At 38.5% G+C, this 26,568-nt stretch overlaps 1 protein-coding gene across 2 annotated transcripts; it reads right to left on the bottom strand.

The window, feature by feature from the left end:
* Positions 1–1,917: 1,917 nt before the first annotated feature.
* Positions 1,918–26,049, bottom strand: STX7 (syntaxin 7). 2 transcript variants are annotated; one of them, XM_057408306.1, is made up of 9 exons: positions 25,788–26,049; positions 11,436–11,505; positions 9,644–9,734; positions 7,831–7,968; positions 7,096–7,148; positions 6,282–6,375; positions 4,893–4,965; positions 3,910–3,992; positions 1,918–2,205 (listed from the first exon to the last, which is right to left on the bottom strand). In XM_057408306.1, exons 1-9 carry the CDS (start codon positions 25,867–25,869, stop codon positions 2,044–2,046), a joined length of 846 nt encoding a protein of 281 aa, XP_057264289.1. In that variant the 5' UTR covers positions 25,870–26,049; the 3' UTR covers positions 1,918–2,043. The 2 variants fall into 2 exon arrangements, with proteins under 2 accessions (XP_057264289.1, XP_057264296.1); XM_057408313.1 differs by having other exon boundaries at positions 1,984–2,210; positions 25,788–26,037.
* Between the last annotated feature and the right edge of the window lie 519 nt (positions 26,050–26,568).

The raw sequence follows: 26,568 nt of genomic DNA, 5'->3' as shown, positions 1-26,568 counted from the left end.
ACTGCAACAGTTAAAAGCATCACCTGAGCAAATAGGATCAGGCCATTCCCTTGTGCCTGTTTACAATATTGTGAAGTTTGTTAAACATTAAAGCTGGGAAACATCCAGAGACAGTTTTAGACAGTTCACTGGTGAGAAAGCTACTCAGCCATAACACTGACTGCTCTTCTAGATTAGACTAGCGTAGTCTGGAAACAAAAAAAGTCATTAGCATCAGTAGTGCTAGCCTTACTATGGCTAGCAGTGGCCCAAAGCATATCTTACGGTTATTCATCAAGTAAGGGTATACAGAGTCCCAGCCTCACTCTCAGCACAAAGGCAGACACAGGAACAGTAGTCACTGGGATCTCAACACACAAGAGTCCATACAGCAACTTCAATTCCCCTTTTAATCTCAGAGACTTTCTCCACATTACATAGAACATGATCATGCAGCTTCACAGGACTTATTTTCCTCCGTTTCTTTTGGAATCCAAATACAGCAGAGGCCTCCTTCCTGCACCATGGATTCCAATCCCTCAAAAGTTTCATGCTATGCCAAAGAAGAGCTAGAAACAATCTATCCTCAGCACCCATGCAGAGCAGAGCAGTCTTTCCTCCTGACACTGGGCTCAGGTGAGAATGCAAGAACCAGGAGCATTTTCATTAATCATGAGAAGTGCAGCAGAGGGACAGAGGTCCCTCTGGGCTGATCAGCCAGCAGAACTGAAGTTTTCTGGAGTTGTCTGGAGAAGTTTCAGTCATTTACATAAAGGCAAAGACAACAGCTGTGCTTGTAAAGACAGAGTCAGAAAAAAAAAAAGGAACAACTAGAAAACATACTCTTTAAAAGACCTTTATTTTGGCTTCATGGTTACAATTCTGAAGTCCATTTATGCTTACAGTTAGATTGTTCCCAAATAATATTTCATATCTCACCATGTAAACAGTGCATTAGCTATCAGTCTGGTGTATAAGAACTTTATAAAATACAGATTAAGTAACTTTTTCTTCTGTACACTTTTCAGATTAGTTCATCAAGATCACTTAAAAAGGCAAATAGGTTAATTGGCAAAAAAGTGTTGTTACATTTTTTAATATCTTAGTACGAAATGGCACAAAAGGAAAAAGGTCATTTTAAAGGCTATACCCATCAAAAGTCTTAAACAGTTTGAATCAGTTCAATTGATTTCGACTTCATTTCAAATACCACTCTTGAACTTGGAATTGAACTCGTAATCTTCTTTTCTTCAGCTGTATGAAAGACCTCACATACTACTTTGGATCTGTTCACAGAAACCGAATCACAGCAGTTTCAGAACAGTGACATTCAAGTGCAGTTAGGAAGTTGGGAACTTCTATTCTTCCCAGTAAGCCTAAGAATTCACAGAGCTTATTTTCATGTAGCCAAGCCACACTTCAGATGCAAAGATACCAAGTGTGTCCACATAAAACACAGTATTTCTTAATGCAAGAACTGAAACAAAAAATCCACATAACTACATCATCCACCCTACCTACCTTTGCAGGAGGCTTCCAGGCATAAACATGCTCAATGCCAGGTACAGAGATAAATGAAGCATCTAAAAGATTTCAGCAAACTGAATGCTTAATTCAAAGGCTTCAGTTATAAAACAGATCTATCACACCGACTTCAGCAACCTACATCTTATTTTTGAATGACCCATATCAAATGGGCAGATGAGCGGGATGAAAAGTGAGCTAGAAAGACATTTCTAACTTAAAAATAAATTATGAGATGTGAATTTGTTGCCTCAAGCAACAGTTCTGGAGTTTGTTTTGGCAGCAACATTTAGCAATATCCCAAAAGATAATTGCCTGCCCCATCAAAGCAACGTATCAGGATTTTGATTAGCCCCCTAAACCTTAAGAGGTTTTTACATTTAAGTTAAGAGAACAGTTTATGACTTTGACAGCACCCATGTCCAAGAGGGCAGGCAGTTATACTGATGGTAGTACTGAGAACGTTACTTATCAGGTTAAAACAAAAAGTCATAAAAAAAGTAAGCATGATGAAGTACAGGACTATTATTTTATTCAGCTTCATGATGAACAAACCATGACTAGGAATTTCCTTTCATAATTTAAATACCAATTACAACACTTTCTCCAGAGGCTTATCTTGTAGCTAACCATAGGATGATTCCAAGAAGCAATACTCCAACAGCAAGTACAATGATGAGGATGCACATCTTCTTTCGGGATCTTTGCTGCCAATAGAGAAAAAAAAAAAAAAAAACAACAAATCCAAGTTGATTGAAAACTGCACCACCACATCAGAAGACTATTCAAATGCTTTTAAGGTCCTACTGCTTGTGCAACTTAACTAAATTGTGTCCTTACTAACGAGTTATATAAAGTTGCTGAAGAAAAAAAAGCAAAGTTATCCACAACTTACTTTTATGGCTGTATCATTCAGGAGAATGATTTCAGTGGTATTTTCTGGCATACATCATAAACTAATGAAAGAGAATGTAAGTAACATAATAAATGGATATAACTAGAACACTGATGGAAAGAAAACATGGGAGAGCAGGCGACCACATATAGAGGAAAACAGACAATCTGCAGAGTAGAGGAGGCAGAAATGGTCTGTTCAAAAAAAAAAAAAAAAAGACTATTAATGTATATGCAGAAGGGGACAACAGACTGCAATTTTAGACTTGTGGAAGACTGGCTTTGCATCTACTGACAGGGTTATTTTAAAGTTGTTTTTGTCAAGTTTAGGTGCAACATGCTCTTAAAAAAAAAACCAACACACACAAAAAAAAAAAAAGAGAGAGAAACCTGACTAGAGACTCAGAATTTTCACATCTTCCATACGGGTCTGTAAGTTGAGATACCAGAGCATCCAAGACTTGCAGCAGTCTGTCATCATTTATCTAAAGGTTATGGAATCGAAAGGTTTCCTTCACAGCAGGAAAGGAAATTACAAGTGGGTTTCACAAGCTTGTGCTGATAGCCAAGTGGTAACAACACTCAGATCTTGGGATTCCAGGCCACAGCTGCAGAAGCAAAGCCAGGCTTTGCTCTACTTGGCCGAGGTTCTTCTGCCTGGGTGTTTTTTCCTGAACTTTGTTAGTATCGTGATAGGAGCCAACCACCATACTTAATGTGCCAGTTACTGCCACTTAGAATACAGTTCAAGGATGCATTCACTCCTTTCCCTCTCTCACTTCTGAAATCAGCAGGCAATCCTTCAGACATTTTGTCATTGATTTACTGTGCTGGCTTTACTAATACATTAGAGGATCAAAAAAAAAAAAATAAAAAATTCCCAGGACTAACTGACTTAAGAGGGAAGATTTATTACTAATAAGATTATTTCTAACGAGTTTCAAAAATGTTCAACAGAAATGGCATTTAAGGGTATTTAAAAGGCTTTTTAAAAAAAAATTGGAGATTTTGAAATAGGTTTTTAGCACCAGGGTAGCAATTAACAGAAGCTGGATATATACAGCTTTGAGAAGATTTTAGACAGCAAAAATCAGTGCTAACTGGCAGCATCTTCAGAAGACTTCCCTGCCCATCTTCCCTAGTCCTCCAGTTATCTTTAGAGGCTTGCTCTCCATATACAGGAACTTTTTACTTCTTGAGCTGTAAAAGGAGAGGTTGGTTTGTTTGGGGGTTCTGTTTGTTTAGGTGGTTTTGATTTGTTTTTTAAACAAAGCTCCAGGTGCTATGAAACAGCCTGGCTAATTTTACAGGAAACCCACAGCTTTCAGAGGTCACTGACTTTTGTTTTAGAGTGACCCAGAAGTACCACGGTAGTCCAACATAATACCATGGTAGTCTAACATAAACCTTTAAGGAAGTCTCCAAGCCTTGAGGAAAGCTAAACTACAGAAGAAAGTGGAAGTCAAGACTACTGAGAAAGGACACACAACTGGAAGTCGACACTGACATTACCTGGTAGTCTGCTGCTCTTGACAGCTGCTGGTTTGCTTGCTGCACATGTACATCTGCATTCTCCACATTGGCTTCTATGCTGTCTTTATTTTAAATGGGAAGAGTTAAAAATTTTGGTCAGTCATAACCTAGCCAAAGGTTTGGAATGCTGAAATACACTTGAGAGCATACGTAACAGTTGCCCCCCAACTGCTTTGTCTTCTCTTCATCAGTACACAAAGTTTTGTACCTTGATTTATGGAAGTTTGGTCAACACTATACTTATGAGGTAGAAACTTTCAGTACTCCTACTTTTTTGTTTTTATTTTAACACCCCCCCACCCCATTTTTACTTGTCCTCCAAGTTCCTACTGACAACCCTCTGCTCAGATTAAAAAAGTCCTAACGTTTATGAAATCAGAGGAAATGGACACACAGAACAGCCCAAGAGCCATGACTAATTTGGTATGCTATCATGGTGACACGGATATTTTATTTTTTATTTTTTCCTGGAAAAATATGAACAGGTTATGGGCTGAAGTGATAGAAAAAGATTTGAAAATGTATGCTGGACATAGACAACAGCATGGCTTAGCAGCAGACTCAGAAAATATATTTTCCAATCACATTTCTTTAAAAGAATAAACCTGCCTGCATCGGGGGCAAAGCAGGAACCTTTGCTGAATCTGCACACTTATATCGTTAGTTAATACAGTAAAACTGCCCACACGAACCCCTATTTTAGGTACAAACAGTTCAAAAATCTGCTCTTAAGGACATTATATACATATTAAAAACGACATAATTATTTATAGAACATTTTAAACACACCTTCTTCGCATATTCCCAGTCACCTCAGTCTACCCATTATTAGGTTGCACCTGGTTTGCTTTAGCATTGATATTTTCATTAGAGGAAATTTTCCAGCAAAAGGGAGCTCTACACTGCTGCTCTCCAGAGAAACATAATAAAAGATTTTCAGAGAATGTTTCAATTGGACTTACCTATCACATCACCTTGCTCATGGATCATCATTCCTAGATCTTTAAAAATTTCATTGATGTCCATAATATCTGCCTGCATGGAAACAATCATTGCATTAATTGACATAACATATTCTAATATCTCTGTACATTTAGACACAAATACAGCTCCTCCTCCTCCTGAGTATATATCCATGACTTTCTGCACTAAAGGATAAAAAAAAAGTTTACTTGGACATCTTTTGGTATTATGAGATCAAGTTTACCATAATCAAACTACCTGAGGGTAAGTATGCACACAAAGTACACTTCACATCTAAAATGGGACCTCTCATGGCTGAGGGCTTGGCTATACTTATACTCGTATTAGTTTAACTGAAGGGAAAGGCTCATGACAGCTTTGCTTAAAAGCTACCCACTTAAACTAATAAAGGCAGGCAGAAAGTATTTTGTGTTAGTTTTAGTGCACCTATTGAACTAAACACAAACAAATTTCACAAGCACCACAATTCACAGAAATGATATGGCCAGGCTTTTGCACCTTTATTACACTATATCCTATTACCATCTGGTTATAATGAAGTGATAGATGCCAAGTTACCATCCATATGATCTCTTCTTAACTAATGACTGATAGACATTTAGTTCAATTTACTGTAAATTAACATATGGGTGGCAAGGAAGAGATTACTGAAAAATTTATAGATAGAATAGATTTTGCTACATGCATGAGCAAGACTTCCTGACACACTCTAGTTCCAGCATCTTTCTTGTTGATGGCAGAGACGTGTTTTTTCCAGAATGGCTGGAAAAATTCATTTTGCTTTCAGAGAAGCCTCTTGCTGTCAGTATTTCATCACATGACAAGTTTTATGTGTAGCTTACATCTCATTTTTAAATGTTTTTTAACTTTTTCACAAGCCCTAAATTACAGAAGTTTGAATGAAACAGAGTATCTCTTTATTTCCAGGAATGTTCCGAAAAGCTGCTTACAAAATTTAGACGTTGAACAATACATTGGGAATGCCTGAGAGGAAAGGGATAATTTTGCTACATTTATATTCACTGTTTAAAAAGGTTATGTGATAGCACCACTATCCTGAAAAAAAAAAATTATGTGGGTTTTTTTGGATTTGTTTTTTTTTTTGCAATCACATAAGCACTCCCTTACTCCATAACTGAACCACTGAAGTTAGAGTATTGAAACACAGCTTTCATATAGAAGAGCTCTAATGCATATTTCACATCTAAAGGCAATTATTTGTAGTTTTGAAGGAAAAACACACATCCACAAACAAATACTAACTCCACAAGATTTATGTCTGTAATTAATGTTCACGCCACTTTAAAATGTTCTTTTGCTTTGAAAACATTAAAAGCATATTCTGCTGTAAAAGGACTTGTACTTACCTCAAGCTGCCTAATGGAAGATTCCCTCTCCTGAATAAGACGGAGATCATCTTCTGTAATTTCTTCATCTTGCACTTGTTGTGCCTGTGGTTGACTATCAAACAAAAAAATCCCCACCCAGAACAGAACAGGCACGGTGAAAAACCACTCGGAAGAATAAAACGACAGGCACATACTTTACATTATCGGTTGACAAAATGTACATTTTTACTCTTGCCTGTCTAGCTAACAAGGGAAAAAAAAAGGGTCTAAGTCACCTCTTCGGTATAGGAAGCTGCCGCTGCAGCAACAATGTACATAGCATTCAGCTAGCTATCTGGAAATTCCAAGTATAAATACAAAGGCAAAGTTTACATCCATCTGAGGCAAAAACGAAACTAGCCAACAAAAAAGAATCTAAGATTGAGAAGCAGTTCTCAGAGACTATGAAAGCAATGAGAGTTCCCAGATAACACTGGACCCTTATCACAACAGTTCTGCTCTGTTTGCAGGGTGGACTCTGCTTACCTAAGCTTGGGTCTCAGAAAGCCCAAATACAGGCTTAGGGCAGCTTAAGCATAAGCAGATGACTAAAGCTGAAACATGGGGAAAAAAGGGGAGATGTGAACCATTCCTTTTCTTCCCACCTATCCCACAAAAGTCTCTTCTCTACCCTTGCCCTATGGAAGAAAGCCCAACTGAACAACCTATCCCAACTCCCTCTAGAAAAAGGCAACTGATCAGAAGAATTAAAAAAATAAATTGGCAGCTGGCTTCTCTGCAAGCCATTTATTATTCTGAACTAGGTTAAGACTTATTAACAAATTCAGCCTACCTGTCCCAAGAGACAAGTGTTCGTTCCTTGTAGGTATCTTCAGGAGCACCACCCTACATGATCGGTGTTTAAAAGTATAAATAAAACATTATGGCCCTGAAAAAAGCACTGTCAGCATTTCTATAATGAGTCAAGTTTTATATTAAGTCAGCTTCTTACTGAAACATGATCTAACATGTTCTCATCCTGATTTTGTTATATAGCATATATAGCATTTGCCTAAAGCTGAAATACAAGCAAAACTATTCAGCTCCGTAACTGCCTGCTAAAATTTACAAGCATAGCAATGCGTATTTGGCACAGAGTGAAAAGGCAAAATAGATACGCTAACAAAGAAAAGCTCAACATCTCAAGCTCTTCAGCATTTCTCCACTGTTACTGCATAGAAATCTGGCAAGTGATCCTTCCCTGCAGGAAAAACCTATTGATATTAAAAGGTCTAGCAAAAGCATTTTAAAATCTAATAAAACCTGCTTTTTCAAGATTACAGCATGAACCTGGGGGCAGTTCATGCCTTCGTGTAACAAAGGCAAGGAAAAAATAACAATTATTGGGGAAGCTGGGAGTATTATTACAGCTTATTTCAGCCTTTACTGTAAAGTCACATATAGCACACATTTTGCTGTATTTGGAGTCAGATATGAGCTTTTTTATGTAGCGTTGCGGATACAAGTTTAATGTAGAACACCAACACCATTGCAAACAGAGAACAATGGTGCATTTCTTGATACTTACAGATACCCTTGAGCTGGCTCTTACTCTGGCTACAAAGTCTTTTTCTTTCTCAGCAGCTTGCCTTTGGAGTCTTTGGAAATTTGTTAGTGCTGTGGTGAACTCCCCAACAAGACGGTCTTTCTGTATTTTTCTTTGACGCTATAGGAGAAAAAGTTTTAACAAGTCAAATAAGCTCAGGGTTTTCAAGGCTCTGCATTTAAAGGCTGCTCAATGCTAAGCCATATATTCTTGTTTGTTTGTTTGGTTTTCTAAATAGGTGTAAGGGAAAGCTGTCTACAAAACCATTTGTACCTGCACGGACAAACCTTTCCTCTGGGATCACAATCTGATTTAAAGAGGAAATAAATGTTTTTATTTTAACAGCTGGAAATGACAAATAGGCAGGAACAAGAAAGCTTCTACCTTCCTTATTATCTGCTGATTATAAAGCCTACTGTTTCAGTATGAAATGTTTTGAACCTGTGGATGCTAAAATATGCAAAGGTGGGAGAAGGAGTGCAGAAAAGAAAGAACATGGCACTTCACATGTATTTTACATAAATACTGGAAATACATATTGAGCTGCATCCAGAAGTCGGTTCATATGCCCCCAAAGTGCTTAAGAACCGGTACAAAAATACCTGTTCTAATCTTTCAGGCTTTTCTATTATTATTATTATTTTCTAAGAATGTAGGGAAGGAAAGAGAAATACTGGGCACTGAGGAAAGCCTCCGCCATATTTCCCTAAAGACAAACATTACATCAACCCTTCCTTCCACATTTCTCAGAGGCTATAATTTGCCATTCAGCAATCTGTTATTTATGCATTTCATCAGGGGGTAGCTTTGATGAAGATGCTCATGATAAAAGAAGTAAATTAAGCAGTAAACATCTCACCACTGGTTTTCCAGCTCCAAGGTAGAAAACCCATAAAACAAACAAAAAAACAAAATTAAAAATTAACCAACCCAAACATGCTTTGCCTGAACTAGAGGTTATACACCAAGACTAAGTTTTAACACCTCTGTCTGAAGGTTACAGTTTGACAGGATGGGCACACATGGATCACGGCCTGCCATTTGAATTCAGCATTTCAAGACACTTCGTTTTCCTAAAGGCTCCTTGCTAACCAGCCACTGACCAGGCAAATTGCCTGAATTGACAATAACCTGAACACATTTTCAGGGATGCTGTTGCTCTTCCCTTATAGAGACAGATTTTGCAAGGATATGAAACTGTACAGTGGCATATAGGAGGATGACAATGACAACAGCCATGTTAACTCCTGACAAGATTTTACACAGGCAATGGCAAGAAGCCATTTAAAGACTTTACACGTTGTTTCAGCAACAACTCCTGCCCACCCCTCTTAAAAAAAGGAAAAGCCTGTGCACAAGACATAGCACATATGCTGAACAGAGTGACATATCTACTGTGCATAATCCCGTTATTTGGACAGTGGGTGAACAGGACTGGCTGCCTGCCCTGATTCCTTGACCCTGGAAGCAGTCAGAGTGCTTGCAGAGCCAGCATCACTGCAAGAGATTACAAAGTGCCCAACTACCTGAAATCACAGGCACAGTGACAGGCACAGGCACAGGCCTTGATTCCTACCATTTCAAGCAGACTACCTCATTCCTGATACATAAAAAAAACTCTGGGACAAGTACAGGCTGCAACAGTGTCCCTGTTGTGCAAATATGTTGACTAACTAAGCAGTGCTTTGAAAGCCTGGTGAGAAGCACAAAAATAGACATGCAAAACTGAAGTCACTCAAATACTCTACATGAGCCAACATGACAGTCAAACAAGGCATGCTCTTTGGTTTTATACCTGTTCACTTGTTGCAGGCAAAGATCCAAATTCTTTAATGTGTTTGTCAGTTTCTTTGGCAAGCTGGTTGGTGTATTGCTGCTTCTGTTGCCTAAAAAACAAAAGCAAAGTTTCATTAGAGACCATTAGGTTACTATGTTTAAATTTCACTGATTCTCAGAAACGCAGCAGTAACAAACTCTTCTCTTAAAGTGAAGGAAGCCATCTTTACTCTGTTCTTTACTGTAAAGGTGTGACATCAGGGATTCCAGTTGGGACAGATGCTGAAGAAGGTGTGTTCCTCAACGTGACAGCATCATTACTCAGTTTTCAAAACAAGCTTTCATGGTCCTTTTGAGGCTATCAATAGTTGGAAATACCTGGTCATTTCCAAATTAGACAAACTACAGGAAACACCATGAAAGCACCAAGAAAGAGAGATCTATATTCTCCCATGATACAATAGCTGTGAACTTAGCTGAAAACTTCACTATTTACTAATAGGTTTAACAGTGGTTAAAAAGAAGCCCGTCTTCAACAGCACTGCCTTTTTGTTTTGTTTTGTTTGGGTTTTTTTGCCTCTGCTTTTGATGTTCCTGGAGCAACTCAAATTCTTTATCTGCTTTTGCATTCTCCTCCCCAGCATATATAAAAAGGTTTTATCTGAAAAGCTACTAGCAAACAATCAGTATAAATATTAAAATAACCAAATAACTCTTCAGATAAGTGCCAACATGAAAGGAAAGGCCAAATATTCAGGCAAGTGAAAAACGGACAGATAAAAACCTCAAGGAAGCTTACTATAAATGTTACTTCCACAAAGAGACAGGAGTATGTCCTTCACAATAGTTTGTCTTGTTCAGTTGTGAATTTATGCCTAGATTCTATCTGGTTATTGCATGAACTGTGCATATTGACCTTCACCTATACACTGTCTTCAGTAGGATATCCATGGTGGACTGTACCTGACTAACTTTATGGGCCCTGAACTTAGGCTATTACAAAGCAATATGGCTGTTCACACAAAAATGAATGGATGCCTTTGGTCCATTACACACCTCCTACTACTATTCAATGGCCACAGTTCAACATTAACTATGCTGAAAACTGCCGACTGTCTCACCCACAGGGTTAGCACAATACATCGCTTACGCGCATTTATGATCCTGAGATTAATGTGGCAAAGGAGTTTAATGGAAAAAATTGTACCAGTTCATTAGACCATGAAAGGAAGGGGAGAACTGTCTCTGTTAGTGGCATACTAATGAAAGTCCACCTTCAGGTGACTGAACTACAGCACAGCATCTGCCTTGGAGCCTTATTTCACTTCTGCTATTTTAGTATTTCTGGTACGTTTATTTCATAGTATTATCCCTTACTGTAGCTTTCATCACTAAAAAGACATTCCCTTTTCTCCCCAGCTATCAGATCTCACAAAAGCCCCCCAGTATATTAATTACCTTGCGAAACTTAGACAGATTTGAAGAGTTGACTGGAGTGAAGTGTATGGATGTTTATTTTTTAAACAGCGATATTGTCCTGCCACTTTCCCTTGGCTGACATACAGAATAGGTTTTACACATGTATTGATACTTCAGGCAATCTACATGGGCAAAACAGCTGACTCTAGTTTACAGACTATTCAAGATTAATTTTAAAAGGCCCACCTCCACATTTAAGTTTCAAGTATTTCTCTATCCTTGCCTTTCTCGGCGAGATCGAGCACTCTGCTTAACAAAACGCCCACCTCAACACCTACCAGGAGACTATTTACAATGCAATGAAATTAAACCTTTTCATGTGAAGTACTCACAGCTGTTGCCTCAACTCAGGCGTGTCTTGTGGTGTTCCAAGCTGATGTAGTATTCTCTGTATTTCAGCAGCTGTTTGTGAAGAGGAAGAGAAATCTTAATGGGGCATGGACAATTCCCCACTTAATTTTATGCATTTTTGCTTGACAAGTCTAAAGACAAAAAAGTTTTCAGAAACTGATACTCAAGAGTTTTTCAACCTACTACGAAGACTCCACTCAAGAAGTTCCAGAAAAAACTAGTGAATGATTTTTGATCAATCAAAAGCCCAGAGCTTCTTAGAAAGGATAGGAAGGTATTCAAGTGTCTAGACAGAAACAAATAATTTAAAAATCGGTTAAAAATGTAATTATAATAAGTATAAATCCAGCCTTTTATTATTAATTGTTAAAATAAGCAGAACAATTCTGATGTTGGTTTAATCACGTTTTGCACATGTAATTTTGAAAAGCCACATTAAAGACTGCCATGAGATTATCATACGCAATTTTTTCAGAACCAATGCACTGATGAAGAGACAACGACAAAGGATTTAGGGGCTTACAGGACACTAAAAAAATATAAATAATTGGGTGCCAAGGTTTAAACTGTAATTTTGAAATCCTTAGTTTTAAATGTGCGATACAAATCACCAATGATTTTTTTTTAACTGCAAGAAGTAGCACATCATCTGAGTCTTATTTCCAGCTTAATATATTTAACTGACAAATGAGAAAGCAAGGAAAAAACCAAGATGCTTCAAGGATATGCAGTTTATCACACTGCAAAACTAGTATCCTCTATGCGGTTTTCCTTTATTTAACACCTTCACATGTTCTAAAACAAAATAATACCCGCATGCAAAACAATTTAGACCTCAGCTAGAAGTAGACTTGTCTTCCCTGTAGTTCTGTGGCCCTCTCCAGGTAGACTGGTATACCACGGTCAGTAGAAAATATGATGGTATGTTACAATGTGGGATCCTCAGTTGATATATTTTTTTCCTAAATACAGTTAAATTTCAGTAAAAGGCATCTCTAAGCAATGAAGAAAACCTTAAAACAATTAAACAAAAAAACCCAGACAAAATAACTATGTATTTTTCCATTCACTGTGGAAGAGATCTGTAACAGACAATTTCAGTTATAAGGAAGTTACCTGTGACCTGTGTTAAGCATGTAGATAGAACTGGAATGCCTTAGCAAGTTTTTAGTAATACTATTAATTCTAATTTTTGTTTCATAACAAGTTTCCAGTGAAGTAGATAATATTGGCTTTTCTACACTGCTTTACACAACATCCCAATGTTGACAACTGTTATAGCAAATTCCTTCTGAACACACCCAGGTAATGAAGATATCAAAAAAAGGGAAAAGTTTGTACCCAAGTTTTCCATGAAGTAAAAATCAAATACTTCAAATTTATTTGGGGGAATTGAATGGACACAAGCTACTAAAAGAATTACTGAAGGGAACAGCACTGTCAGAGGGGTTTCACACAGAGTATATTTTAGTTAAGTTGAAAAGCAGCAAATAATCAGTGAAAACTTTGGAATTTTGCCTACAGTTGCCCCCTTCTGCAAGCACCAGCCTTTTCCTGAGTGGTGGAGGCCTCCTGCCTGCTGGGACCTGGGAACTGTCCAGCCCAGCACACTTGTTGGCACTTGGTGCTGGTTACAAGTACTGATAAACACAGACACTGGGCAATTCAGCCTTCTCTTTTTATGTTCAGTGTAATGCATCGTTTTAACAAAAAAAAAAGATAAATGGCTGGCATTATTTTTGGCAGAGATAGCTGCAGCCTAGAGAAGTCTCAGGCTTCTTATCATCATGTTCCAGTATTTAAAGGGTGGCTAAAAAGAAGATAGAGACTCTCTTTTTTTACAAGGAGTCACACAGAAAAAGCTGAGGGGTTTTGGGCACAAGTTACTCCCAAGAAGATTCCAACTGGACACAAGAAGAAAGTTTTTCACAATGAGAACAATCAACCACTGGAATAATCTTCCTGGGGAAGTGCTGGATTCCCCAGCACTAGGCACTTTCAAGATTCAGCTGGACAGGGTGCTGGGACATCTAGTCTAGGTCATGCTTTGCCTCGAAAGGTTGAGCCAGATGATCCTTGAAGTGCTTCCAACCTGGTGTTCTATGAATCTAATATCTGTAAAATTGAACATAAAATATCCTTTGTTTGTTCCAGAGCACCGTCCCCTCTATTTCAAGAGCCAACGAGCTGTGATTCTGTATGTACTTTTACAGGGAGAATTCAAAAGAACCAACCAACCAACACCCCAAAACCAGCAACAACATCAACAACCAACACCCCACCCCCCTCACCCCACAAAAAACCCAACGCAAAACAAACTGCGAGCAGTCTGCTAACAGACGCTTTCCAGGCAGAAAAAGTACCGGTGTGTCCTATCGCCACCTAGAGATGTATTAGTTAAGTGCAAATAAAGAAAATAACAGCGTTTTGCTTTAAACAAAGGCTCTCTACTCGAGTAATTCTCTGAAACAAAGCCTATACCTACAATATTTGCATTCCCAGTTAGATACACATGCCTCATCTAAAACTGAACACAACCAGATAATTGAGGTAAATTTAAAAGCTAGCAGCACATAGCTGTTCAGCAACATGATTCCAAGCAGAGGGAAGTTCATCCCAGCTCAGGTCAGGATTCAAGAATGCAGAGCAAAATTCAAATACATTTTACCAAGAAGTCTATTAAGTCTGCGTCAACATCACAAAATGTTAACAGGATTTCAAATCTCAAAGTAAAAAAAAAAAAAAATCAATTAAAGGGGGAAAAAAACCTAAACAAGGCACTGATTTTTCTGGGCTTCCTGTAAAGTTAGCATCTTCCACCTTAACCTTTCACAATAAGGATATTATTAAGAAAAAAATAGCATTTCTCATTTTTTTTGTTCATACGAAGTACACTGCATTGAAAAGTGAAATACTGCTTATTCAAGTAAGCAAATGAAAAAAAGGTGGAGCAGTATAAGTAAATTTGGGCCAACAAGCTTCAGCAGCACTCCTGAGGCTGTCTTCATAAAAAGACAAAAGCAAGCTGAAAGGACCAGTATGACACAGAAAAATTAGAGAAGCTGACCTTCCCAAAATCTTGATTTACAGTACACACCTGCAGATTGATGAGTTAAAGAAATCCATCCTTTGTACTCCTTCATATAAACATGATGGAGTGTATACAGGATAGAAAAAAGTATACCTTTATAGTCTTCCAGTTTTTTTGGTTTGGCTTGTTTTTTGTTTTTTTAAACAGATTTCTTACTGTAGCTACTACTTTTTCAGACATTTGATACAACACTAAACATATGATCAGAAAACCACCTAAACCACAGATATTTGTCCAGACTCATGGACTCATATATCTTTACTGATAAAAACAAAACTAGAAATAGTCAATAAGACATTATCACCTGGATCACAGATGTAAGGTGTTTTGTTCCCTTATATGTATGCACAGCCATCTTGCAGAATTTGATTCAAAGCTTTGAAACTTCTTAGGTAAAAGTGAATATCGATTCCTTTCCTCAAGGGAAAAGCAGAGTAACTTTAGTCTCTTCTCCTGAAGGTTAAACTGCAGAAGCACCTCTGCTGGCTCCCTCTACAGACCCATCTGGGAAACAAGCAGGGAGAGAATCTTGGCACTGAAGAGCGGAACTGCAGGAAACCTGGATTTTTTTTCATTAAGCAAAGACTCCTTATTTCCCAACTTTACTGCTGATGGTGGTATTTATAAGGGTACTGCCTCCCTCGTTTAACCAGAGCTTTTTGCCCCTGCACAAGGAATTCATATTGGCATGTCAAGGCACCTGGCAGCTGCTTTGGTGCCTCTCAATCCATCAGTAATGTTCAAGTTTCCCAGAGAGCCAAAGGCCTAGGCCCAACTCAAAGTCCTAGTTCTGCGCTATAAACATACTGGTAACAATAAGGGACCTAAGATCAGAGCACAGTTTTGATGTTTTCCTAGGTTACCTCACTCTTTAGGTATTCACCCTTCCCAATTCTTCTAACTTCCCAAGGAGCTTTAAAAGATAGGAGTAATATGACTACCAAAGGTCCCTCCTGGGCATTACCAATCCTGTAACAGCGTCTGACTAGATCTTGTGCATGATTGTAATCCATTTCAGTGCAAAGTCTGACAGGTTCCTTGGGTATGTACAGCTAGCTAGCTGCTGGACTTTGCTCAGGAGCTGCAGAAGGGCACATACCATGTGCATGCAGGCGTTCTGCATCAGTCACCAGGATATCGCAACAGCCTTCATCAGAGGCATGCATGCTCCTGAAGCCACTTCTACACTGAAGATCACGGTAGATGTTTGCATATAATGAAGATCCACAGCTCTTTCAGGGCTCATACTGAAAGTGGCAGTAGCTGTACCTTGCCAGCTTAGCCTGGCTATAAGCCACCACAGAAGACAAGTCCCCACTAGGAACTAGGCAGTGCAGTGACCAGGGTACATGATACCATGCAAGCAAAGTACATTTTCTCCAAGCAGTTGCTATCTCACATGCAAAAAAAAATAATCTCACTTTTTCCACCTGAAACGTAGTCTTACATTATAAAGAACCAATACTACATTAGTAAAAATACTTTTCACTTATCTTTGTGGCATTCCTGGTCAAGATATCATAATACATACCTATTAGCTGATGAAAGCTCTTCAGCTACATTCAGGTCTGTCACATGCTCAGGAACTGGTCAGGCATGGTTAATGATGAGCCAGAGAAACAATTAAAACCTAACCTGAATTTCTACAGAGAAAACTATTTAAGACTCAGCTCATATTTGCTTTTACTTAGCCAAACAGTTGTTCCATTTCTAATCAGTGTTCCCTCTAGTCAGAGAAAAAAAAAAAGGGGGGGGGGGCACAGGAAAAAAACCCCTCATATATAAGGCTGCTTTTCTCAAAATGACTTACAGGAGTAGCAAGATTCACAGTGGGAATATTCACATTTTTTAACAGGTAGGAGTATTTGAGAAACATGTTCATCCAGATCTGCAATATATACTGCTTTTTCCTTAGATAAAAATGTATTTCATATACTGGATCACACACTGTCCTTGCTTAAAAGCTGGCTTTTAGCCGGGTAGGAAGAAGAAAGTTTCATCTCCTTTTTCCTCATCTTTTCTTGTTTTTCAGCTGGCTCTGCAAGGCTGTTCCATTACCAGAAGTAAACCCATGTTCATGTAACTGCTCCTTGGACATGAAAGTGTTTAAGATCACACAGGAAGTTTCAAACTTAAAATAAAGAAACAAGTTAATTAATACAACGAAGATCAAAACATAAAAAACTTCTTGCCTCTAAAAACACAGGAGCAGTCTTATCCCCAACTGAGAATCAATAATCACTGTATAGGCTGTTACACTACAGTACTGTTGCAGAATTAAAGGTGCAAAGGCCCCTTCAGTAAAATCCTATGTTTGAATGTTTGAAAGGTAAAGAACTAAAAGGAGGGAAATGAAGAAGAGACTGTAAGTCACCCACCTTCTCTGGCAGGACTGAGAAGGTCCAAGCACCACATTCACCCCTAGCGTGAGACAAGGGAAACTGAGGATGGTCTTTGAACGCTTACAAATAACTCCAGCTACAGGAAAGAAGCTTTCCCAGGTTACCTACAATCAGCTATCTTCCTATCTCAACCTCAATTCTATTTAACATCTGGAAAACCAAACTTTAAACCCCCCAGTGGCCATGACCAAGTCTGTTGCAGCTTCACAGCTGGAGAGTGACGTAACACATAATCCAATCTAAAAAGAAGGGCACAACATAAAAGCATGAAACTGGGCAGGAAAGTATGTTTAATAAATACTACTTGTTATTCTGAAGCCTGGAAACTCACTTCTTACTGGGATCATCAAGACTCTGTTACAGCCACCCAGCTACAGTTTCCTTCAGTGCTACAGTCCAAGCCAGACCCACCACCTTGCGCAGTTTTGGGAAGCTACAGTCTAATGCTTTCACAGAAAATGTGGCACCCATTAGGTGTGTATGGAAAAAACACCAGCATCAACATGAGTAACTAACACCAAGGCATTGTACTGCAAAGGACAAGAACCAGACAAGCAGGCAGGGCAAGTACAATGAAACCTGCCCTTCAGAACAGCAAGATTTGGGACCTGTCACAGGAAGGAGTAGCAAAGCAGTGTTCGAACCAGCAGCTACAGTTGCTCCTGAATATTAATTGTAGCCTCCATGTCTTTTCTTAAATATGGACAGATAGTTTTAGTCACTGCCTAAGGTTCACAGAACTAAAACAAACAATGGGGATTTAAAGTCATTGACTTCTAGTCATATTCCTAGTTCCTGAACCCAAACAGAATAAACAGAATCAGCAAAGCATTCCTTTGTGTCTCCAAATGCAAAGTCTGCTCCACATGAGGCTCAGGCTTGGCTATGGCTTCATGAGGCAAATAAGCAGCGAATACACTACCAGCACAGTCACTAGAAATGCTCCGTCAAAGACCTTACATGCGCTGCCACCGGTTGGGTAACTATGAAGAAACTTCCTAGTTGTTTCCAGCTGAACAAGTGAGTCAACTGCACATCTAGTTGCAGATTAAGTTGTGTGGAATGTAATAAACTTCAGAGTCACTTCAGAGCAGGTTACTGGAATAGAAGAATTATTTGTAAAAATTACACCACATCAAACTGCTCTTGCCTGGGGACAGCAGACTTCCTCAATTTATTCAAATTCAATTCAATCTGTTTTCCTTCCGCATATCAATAGATGGTACTTGACTAAAGATGAACAGAGACTGGAGAAAACATTCCTGGATCAATCTTTTAATAAAAGGTGTTGCACATAGCAACCTAAGGTAGTTGCAATAGATTCAGCAGATTTACACTTAATGTATAAGCAGAAGATCCTCTTCAAAGCTACTAGTGTAGTTCACAGTACAATTTTAAATAAATCACAATGCTGTGCTAACCCTACTTCAACCAAGAGTAACAGTTTACTAGAGGAATCAAATCTAGGACACCAGCTTATTAAAAAGCTCACCTAATTGGAATCAAGTATCTAAAAACATGAATAATTTGGTTTTAAGTTATTTGCTTTATTTTGTCTTAACTCAGTGTATAATACTAATTATTCTAGAAGTGGACAACACATTGGCACAGAGAAAAAGAGTAACTGAAGTATGTGTGGGAAGGAGAAAATAAAATGAAGATGGAGATGAAAAATGTAGTCAGAGCTCTAAGGACTTAAGACTCATTAAGCATGAAAAAGTGGGAAAACACAAAGTCTTTTATCCTCTCCTGCTGGATTTTATTAGAGCTTCTAGCATTTCTGAATAGAATCGTGCCCCCAGGTGACCAGGAAAACCACTGACAATGCCTGGAGTTCAGGATCTGCCTTCAGTTTTTCAGTGCTGTTGTCGTTATTCCATGATAGTGTTCTACCACCTGCAATGGCCCTTCAAGGACACTGTGAAGTGGAACTGAAGTAATGCCTGTTCTTCTAATGTGGGTGTAGAGCACACTAAATACACATTGCATAAGTGCACAACAACTAATCATTTGATCAACTGCTACTGCTCAGCCAAGGGGAAGTCATTAAATCAAGTTACAATCACTTTTTATTTAATATCTTAAATTTTTTATGGTAACTTCGTGAAGCACTGAAGTCTGAACTTTTCTCTAAAGAATACCAGTAGCTTATTAAATTATGAAAATGACACATGATTCTGCAGTAAACAGTAACTTCACAAATATCATAAACCCAACCCACCTACATGAAGAAAGCCATATTTTTTAAGAGGTCAGATCACTAATACAGGAAGCTAACTCAGGAGCTCTTTAGTACCCACCTTGCCCAGACTAGTTAACTAAGGCATTGCAAAACTGTAGGATAAGGAAAAAAATCTTTACTGACGTAGACAGCATGCTGAGGTGTCCATGGAAGACCCACTTTTCACTCTATTCTGCTGCTAGCATCAATAAACCCCTGTCCCTCTTGTGCAGTGTCACCCACAGAAGACATTGTTTCATATGTCAATTTCCATAGAAACAAAATATTTTTAACAAACAAGACAAAACACCAAAAAATATTAACAGCATTCTCTAAATTCATTAAAAGAAAAAAAATAAAAAATCTGTGAGGCATACTACCTTAAGAATATATGCTACTTAATGCAGTACAAAGCCCTTAGGAATAGCATGCAAATAATTTTCAGAAATAGTTTATTTCTAAAAGAACTGTGGGCTTCATGTCCTCACCTCATTTAGAAAGACGTGAAATACCTGGATTTCTCCTCCTATTATACTCCATATATAAATTATGACTTGCACATGTAGCACATTCAAGTTCAATTCCTCAGCCTTAAAAACCTAGAAAATGGAATATGAAGGACCATAAGCGGGTGCTTAGAACACCTAATTAACCAGCCTTTTCCAGGTCTTACTGAAATTTTATCCTAAATCCAAGAAACCCTCCTGACAACAGCTACAATAATAACAAAAGATTTGTTCCAACCAGTGTGTTCCCACAGTTAAATTCTAGTTAACTGCAGCTGGCAATATTATTGTTAAAAGTCTCAAACTCTACTTTAAGCCTATTTGCTTTAAAACCACACTTGTACAAAACCGCGCTTTAAATATAGACAAAACAGAATTTTGCTTTCATATGGGTTCAGATTTCAACACCTCAGTGATTCAATTTACTTTTCACTCTCCCTTTTGTATCCTTCTCTAGTTAAAGAATTATCATGTGAATCTGTTGGTGTTACAAACACAGTGGCAGACATAGTTTTTCATCAATGTTTCAGCCTGTTGTAGCTGAATGTTTTAGCTACCTATCAGGCTTAAACCACAATAAAAAGGCACATGTCAGAACTCTAATCTTCTTCAGAGCTTACTCTATGCTTCCAATTTTCGACAGTTACATAAAATGAAAGGGAAGGTTGTATGATTAATGTAATTCAACTCCCATTTTAACAACGTCCAGTGAAAATACTGGCTTATAGAAAACTTGGGATGCAACAGAAATTGGACTAACTCACTGTTACATGGCACAGTGATCTCTGCTGGCTGAAGCTGACCTTCAGGGAATGTGCTCTATATGAATTGATGTTTGTGATACCTCAATGAACAGAAAGTCAGCAGAAAGCATGAGTCCTTAGGAGAAAGAATCTTTCAAAGCCAGGCAGATTCCCCATAGTCATATGTGGATTGTGGCTACTGAGTTATATGTATTTATTTATTTAATCTTGCAGCATGCAAAGCATATGTTTCTCCTGCTGGGCTGATTTTCAGTGAGCTTGAACAAGACAAAATCTATCACTGACCTTGCCAATAGTGAGCAAGGGTAGATTATGCCATCCTTACTGACTTCACTACTATCACTGCACAAAATCCTGCCACAACCTTTATAAACTGGAGGAGCTGGGAAGGAAGAGGTAGGAAGGGAATATGGATGCTTCACTTCAGTTATCATAGTTTCTATAACTTTGAGTACAATTAGAAAAGCAGAAATCTCTAAAACTTAAAGACTGGGTGTACTTTATCCAAGCCAGACTTTGTTCTGTGTTTCCAAGCAAAAAACGGCATTCTAAACCGTTTCTAAAGCAAAACTCCCAAAGCTTGGCTTAAGACGTCAGTGGAGGTATGACAGTTACCTTAGTTACCTATCTAGGTTGTAGTGTTCTTACTTTCTTCAGGGACTGTGCTGAATGACATATGCAGTAGCTACAAATATTACGAGCAAAGCAAAACAAAGGTATATAAGTCTGCTTCCTCAATGACCCATGCATGGGAGAAAGACTAGAGAAGTAATATGTGGGGGGAGGAAAAACCACAGCTGGTTACTTTTTCTTGCACTTTCTGTCAGAGGCACAAGTTAAATCTTTCCAGCTAGGCAGGAAGCCCCTACTCCTCTAACCATATCCTACAACCGTGGAGTTGTCCCTACAGATGAATGCAATTCCCATTTTGCTGCCTCTTCAGAACATCTTTTCAAACAAAATGCTTTCCCTTGTTTTGCTTAACACAGAGAATCTATTCTACAAAATGCAGAAAACTGTCAGATTTCTAAGAACTGCTCCCCTTCATCTTCGCAGTTGTAAGAAGTCTGAAATTAGCATTTTAAAGCTTTTCAATTGGGCTTTTTGTTTGCTTTACTTATTCTACTTTCATCTTTTCCATTTGTTGAAAGATAGATATCCTATTGTACAATTTGTTACATGTGCTTGAAGAAGAGGAGGAAAACACCATAGGAAAAAAAAATATGGACTCATACTCTTATCCTACTAGACATATCCCTAGTATGACAAATTAACATGCCTGACAGAAATACAGATTTGTAAGCTTGCAGGACTTGTTTTGCTAAATTAAAAATATTAAAAATTAGATATATTTATTGCTAGCTAGTCTTGTTTCTGTGCATCACGCTCATTCCCTGTCTATTCAGTTCCTGTAAACAAGTGACCAACAGGCAATATTTCAAGGAAATACTGAAGCAAGGCTTTGAGACTTCTCTCAAGTTAATTGCAACTGCCATTAAGCTGCCACATAAGTGAAAACTCAACATATGAAACCCAGTTCTGGAACTACTCCTCCTTCAGTAAATTCTGATTAAAACACCTTGATAATAAGTTCTCCATCTGAAATCCCAGGCAGGTTGAAGCGCTCAACCCTGCGTCAGTCTCTGTATTTCTGTCCTTCATATTCAGAAAGTTAGGGACAAACCTTGGCCATCTTTAAATTCATATTTCAAAAGTGCAACAGGATGTGTGTGATCTTGTTTTATAATCAGATAAAAGATAAGCCTGGAATGAGAATTACACTTACTTTGGATCAGATTTCATACAGACTTTCAAACCTTAATCATAAGTTTTGTCCTAGTAAGACAGAAATTTAGCAGCTGCCTAAGTCTAAGAGGTGCCAAAGCTCATTATACACTTTTTTGGTTTTATTATTTAAATCTGAAGTTTCCCTAGCTGTTTGCAGATCTGCTTCTCATCACTATTAACCCAGACCCGAAACCAGACCAGTGAGACATAGCTTGCAGGCATCACTGACCTCACCAAGCTTCAGCACACAACACTGCAACTCATTCAAGCACATGTGATTCTGGCTCCCCAGGTTTTACAACACTGCTCAAAGACAAGTCACATGGATTCTCTAAAAATGCTAGCAGGGAGTCTGAGAGTCTAACTGTCCTTCTCCTGCCTGAGGCCTGCTGCTCTACACTGGATGTTAAGAATTGCCTTAAGTTTTACAATTCCAGCTGCTCAGTGGAACACTTTCAACAAAAGTTATGGAAAAATGCCCCACAGGCTAGTTCCCTAAATCTCAGCTCAGAGGTGTTGCTGATAAAACATGAGTTTCAGGCTGAGGAAAGTAGACTCCATTCCCTAGATGCTGCTAAGTGATGTTATGAGCACTTACTTGTGCAGAAATGCTGGAAACCCCAAGGGAAACCACTGATGCCTGTTTAAAGAACAGCTGAAAGAACCTTCTTTTCATAGAATGCTCTGGGGTTTGGGATGCCAAACATACATAGGTGCCCTCCTGGCTTAAATTTCCAAGAGAACTCAGAGTGCAGACAATAGTGTATGCTGCTTAGTTAGCTAGTATTTATATTGTCAAAGTCCTAAGAATGCCCGCCAACAGCTTCTCCTCCAAAGAAATTCTTAACAGCCCACTACAGCTAGCACTGTAGTAGTCCACCAGCACTTGAGGCAAGGCAGAAGCAATTTACAACTCTTAACATATCTTCAACATAACAATCAACTGCATGACTGGATCAACAAACATATCAATAAAATCTGCTCTTCAAAGTTAAAAGGGTGCTAAGCCACCCCAGCTGCTACAAGATACACATATATAGGTCCACTCCACTAACACAGAACAACCCAAAATAAAAACACTATCTTGCCACTGATTTAATTCTGGAAATGGTGTGCTAAACCAGCATAGAGACGAGCTTTGCTTGTCAATCAGTTACAGTGGGTACATAAACTAGGAAATAAAAGTATTAATACAACAGCAGTGTCACAGTATTAAATGTGAGATATTTAATCTTGTATGTGTATGGTGTATTCAAAACAGAATCAGAAAAAAAACCCAGATCAAATGTATTACTTGGAGGGTGTATGTGTATTAATTCAACCTTGAAGAAATGCTATGGTTGTTCTGACCAGCGCTACTTCCTATAAAACTCTGGTATGTTATGAAACCTCAGCAGCACAGTGTTGTCTAATATAGGAAGCTGCTCTTTATTTCTCCCAAAAGTTAAAGGGCCAGCTTCTAGCTGGAAAAGCCAGCTTTCAACTACTCTGTATTTCATCTATATCTCTGTAGTGGTATTCACAGTTTGCCTGCATTTTAGAAGTGTGAATTAGATTTGAGGATCCCCCTGAAACGGTTTGGTGATTTGAAATGGAACTTTCTCACTCAATCTCACTCTGAAAACAAGTGTATCTACACAATGCCAGATTGACCAAGAAAATTTCAAACGTGTTGAGGCATCTCACAGATCCTAAGCATTTCTGGACAGAAGTGCAAAATCAAATCAAATGCTTAAAAAGAAAAACATGGATTTTGGGTCAAGACGCCTGTTTCTTTCCCTATTTCTTCCTAACCAAGATCATAAATTGCAGTCTAAGAGACACCTGCTCAGCAGCTGACGAGAACTATAGGTCCCCTAAGCTTGTAGGTTTGTCCTCATTTGACCTGGAAGCTCTCACAGCTCACACCTTCCACCAAGAAGGTGGACAGATACTACATATGGGAACAAAATAGCTAGAAAAGTGTACATGAGCCCTTAGAGAGCTCAGTCTAAGAAACATGTCCAACATATTGATAGGATTCAGATCCTCATAAAATCTACCAGAGGTGAATGGACTACAAGAATAGCTGAGTGGTTACAGTTCAGTAAGGTCTACAGAAAGGCAAGGGACGGAATCCAGCTGTGTACACCTAACTGTCCTAGAAAAGTGCTTGGCTGGAGCTTCTGAAGGCAAAGCTCCTGTTTCTAAAGCTATGCAGCAGTGAAGCCAACTTCAATTCAGACTTAGGTCTTGGAATGGTAGAAGCACCTGTCTATTGTTCAGACTTCTCGACTTTAAAAAGGAAAGGAGAACAGGACTGCAGGTAACTCCTGTGGCACATCTCCTATCTAGGCCTGGGCAGCTTGCTGTCACAAGGGGATGGAGACAGAGAAGTGGGAGGTGAGATGGAAGAGGCAGGATGAGACTAAGGACTACCTGGTTAATTATGTTCAGCAACTCTCTTCACAGTGCTCCAGTTTTAACCTCTGATTTCATTTTATGTTTTCACCTGACAACTTAGATTTCTTTTTCACACTTTGGAGCCTCAATGTCTGTTACAGGTTGGCAGGTGCCTGGAACACGGAGTGAATTAACTCGTCAGATTCTATAAAATAAAGTGAAAGGGCTTTTATGGAGCCAGTTTGTCAATTTTTAGGTTGAAGAAATACAATCCTCATGTACAGAAGTGTTTCAATAAAGCAAAGTTGCAATTTTGATTCCCATCTGTTGAGATCTAAATTCCTTCTGGAAGAAAATATGAAATGTAGCTGGAAAAACAGGCAAAACCCAACTATGCCATTTGTCTGTGCTACAAATACTAACTCCTAGAACTTGTCTGCAAAACAAAGACCGAAGTTTTTATTAATACTGACTTAACTGATCAGAAGTTTTAATAATAAAATACCCATTTCTGCATGCACACCACATCCTGCACAACATTAAAAATATGCATGTCAAAACCTAGCCATACGCTGTTCATGGCTAGCACCCTTCTGATGAAAAATATACTCTGTGTGATTTGAGACAAAACTGTATTTTCTTTACACACACATATGAAAAACATAATGGAAAATGGAAGGAAAAGAAAAAGGACTGAAAACCCTAGCAGCCTAATTTAACTCTTGAGCACCCCTATAAAGTACTGAAATTTACACAATCTGATTTACATATCTAATATGTACTTCCAAGGGTAAGCTGCAAGGTCACAGTTTCTATTCCTGCTAAACAGTTCAACCTACAGCAAATACTTGATGCAATCATTGCTCAGCAAACATCTCAACCTACCATCTTAAGGTGCCACATAACTGGCCAGAACAAGACTGGCTTATTACCAGCAGCCATCTTACTAATTATTTATTCATTTAGTAAATACAGAGTGATCTTATACTTCACCAGAATAGATCACGCTTAACCATACAGACAAAAGACTGGATCTGCTGCATGGGGTGCCACAGAAATATCAAATGAGCAAGTGAGGTCAAAGAGTGAATTCCCATGAATGAATCTTAGAAACTAACCTTGAACAGGGCACACCACCATTATTAACTTTCATATAAAACATGCATAAATGCAACTTACAGCATTGTGTGATCTTCTGGATGTTAGACGTTATGCGTTGGGCTAGTTGATTAGGATCCCCAAAACTCACACCGTACGACATGGCTGAGTAGATTTGCTCTCAAGATCATTCACGACAGGAACAAGTCAGACAGTCTCCACCTATTAAGGACACCTAACCCCCCCAGAAAACAGAATTATGTGTTGGTCGTTGGTTAACAAATGTCTCCATCATCATAAGGAAGAATGCATAGGAAAAGATTACAGAAAATTCCAGATACTAAGGTTTACCCTCTCAAAAAAACCAGTACTTCAAAGGCAGAATTTAAGGGGGAAACCTTCTTAAAGTATTAAATATGATGTCCTTTTTGAACTTCATCTGCTGCCATTCCTGAAAAAGATGAATGTTTAATCTCTCAATGCCAAAACCTCTGTTTAATTACGTCCCAAACCAATTATATGGTTATTTCCATACCATGTATCACTTATCCCATCAATATAACCTAGCATATATAAACTGCTGGGGGGGGGGAACAAATAACAAAACCCAGGAAACCAGCAGATATCACACAAGGTGTCAGAATGAAGGAGACACCCAGTTCCCTCTAAACGCCAATCGTTTGTACCAACTTTGGTTTTAGCTGTAACCTGGTTTCATCTGAATTCTAGGAACTGCCACTTTATCCAGTTTCAGCTGTAACCTGGTTTCATCTGAATTCTAGGAACTGCCACTTTATCCTGTTTCAGCTGCCATTTTTCTCAATATTAATTAATTTTTCAACAACCTGAGTATATAAATGCA

This window comes from Pezoporus wallicus, unplaced genomic scaffold (assembly GCF_028554395.1).
Source record: "Pezoporus wallicus isolate ANWC-B61680 ecotype Strahan unplaced genomic scaffold, APGP_CSIRO_Pwel_v1 contig_3817, whole genome shotgun sequence".
NCBI lineage: Eukaryota > Metazoa > Chordata > Aves > Psittaciformes > Psittacidae > Pezoporus > Pezoporus wallicus.
Note: the sequence above shows the minus strand (reverse complement) of the source record. Positions and strands in the feature narration are given on the sequence as shown.

What these genes read in the sequence shown, in the direction of transcription:
- STX7 (XM_057408306.1), bottom strand. Translation starts at nt 25,869, where the DNA reads ATGTCGTACGGTGTGAGTTTTGGGGATCCTAATCAACTAGCCCAACGC. An exon ending in TGCCTGCAACAAGTGAACAG is followed by an intron (nt 7,969 to 9,643) that starts GTATAAAACCAA and finishes TTTCTCCTATAG; the next exon opens with CGTCAAAGAAAAATACAGAA. An exon ending in CAAGAGCAGCAGACTACCAG is followed by an intron (nt 2,206 to 3,909) that starts GTAATGTCAGTG and finishes TTGGCAGCAAAG; the next exon opens with ATCCCGAAAGAAGATGTGCA.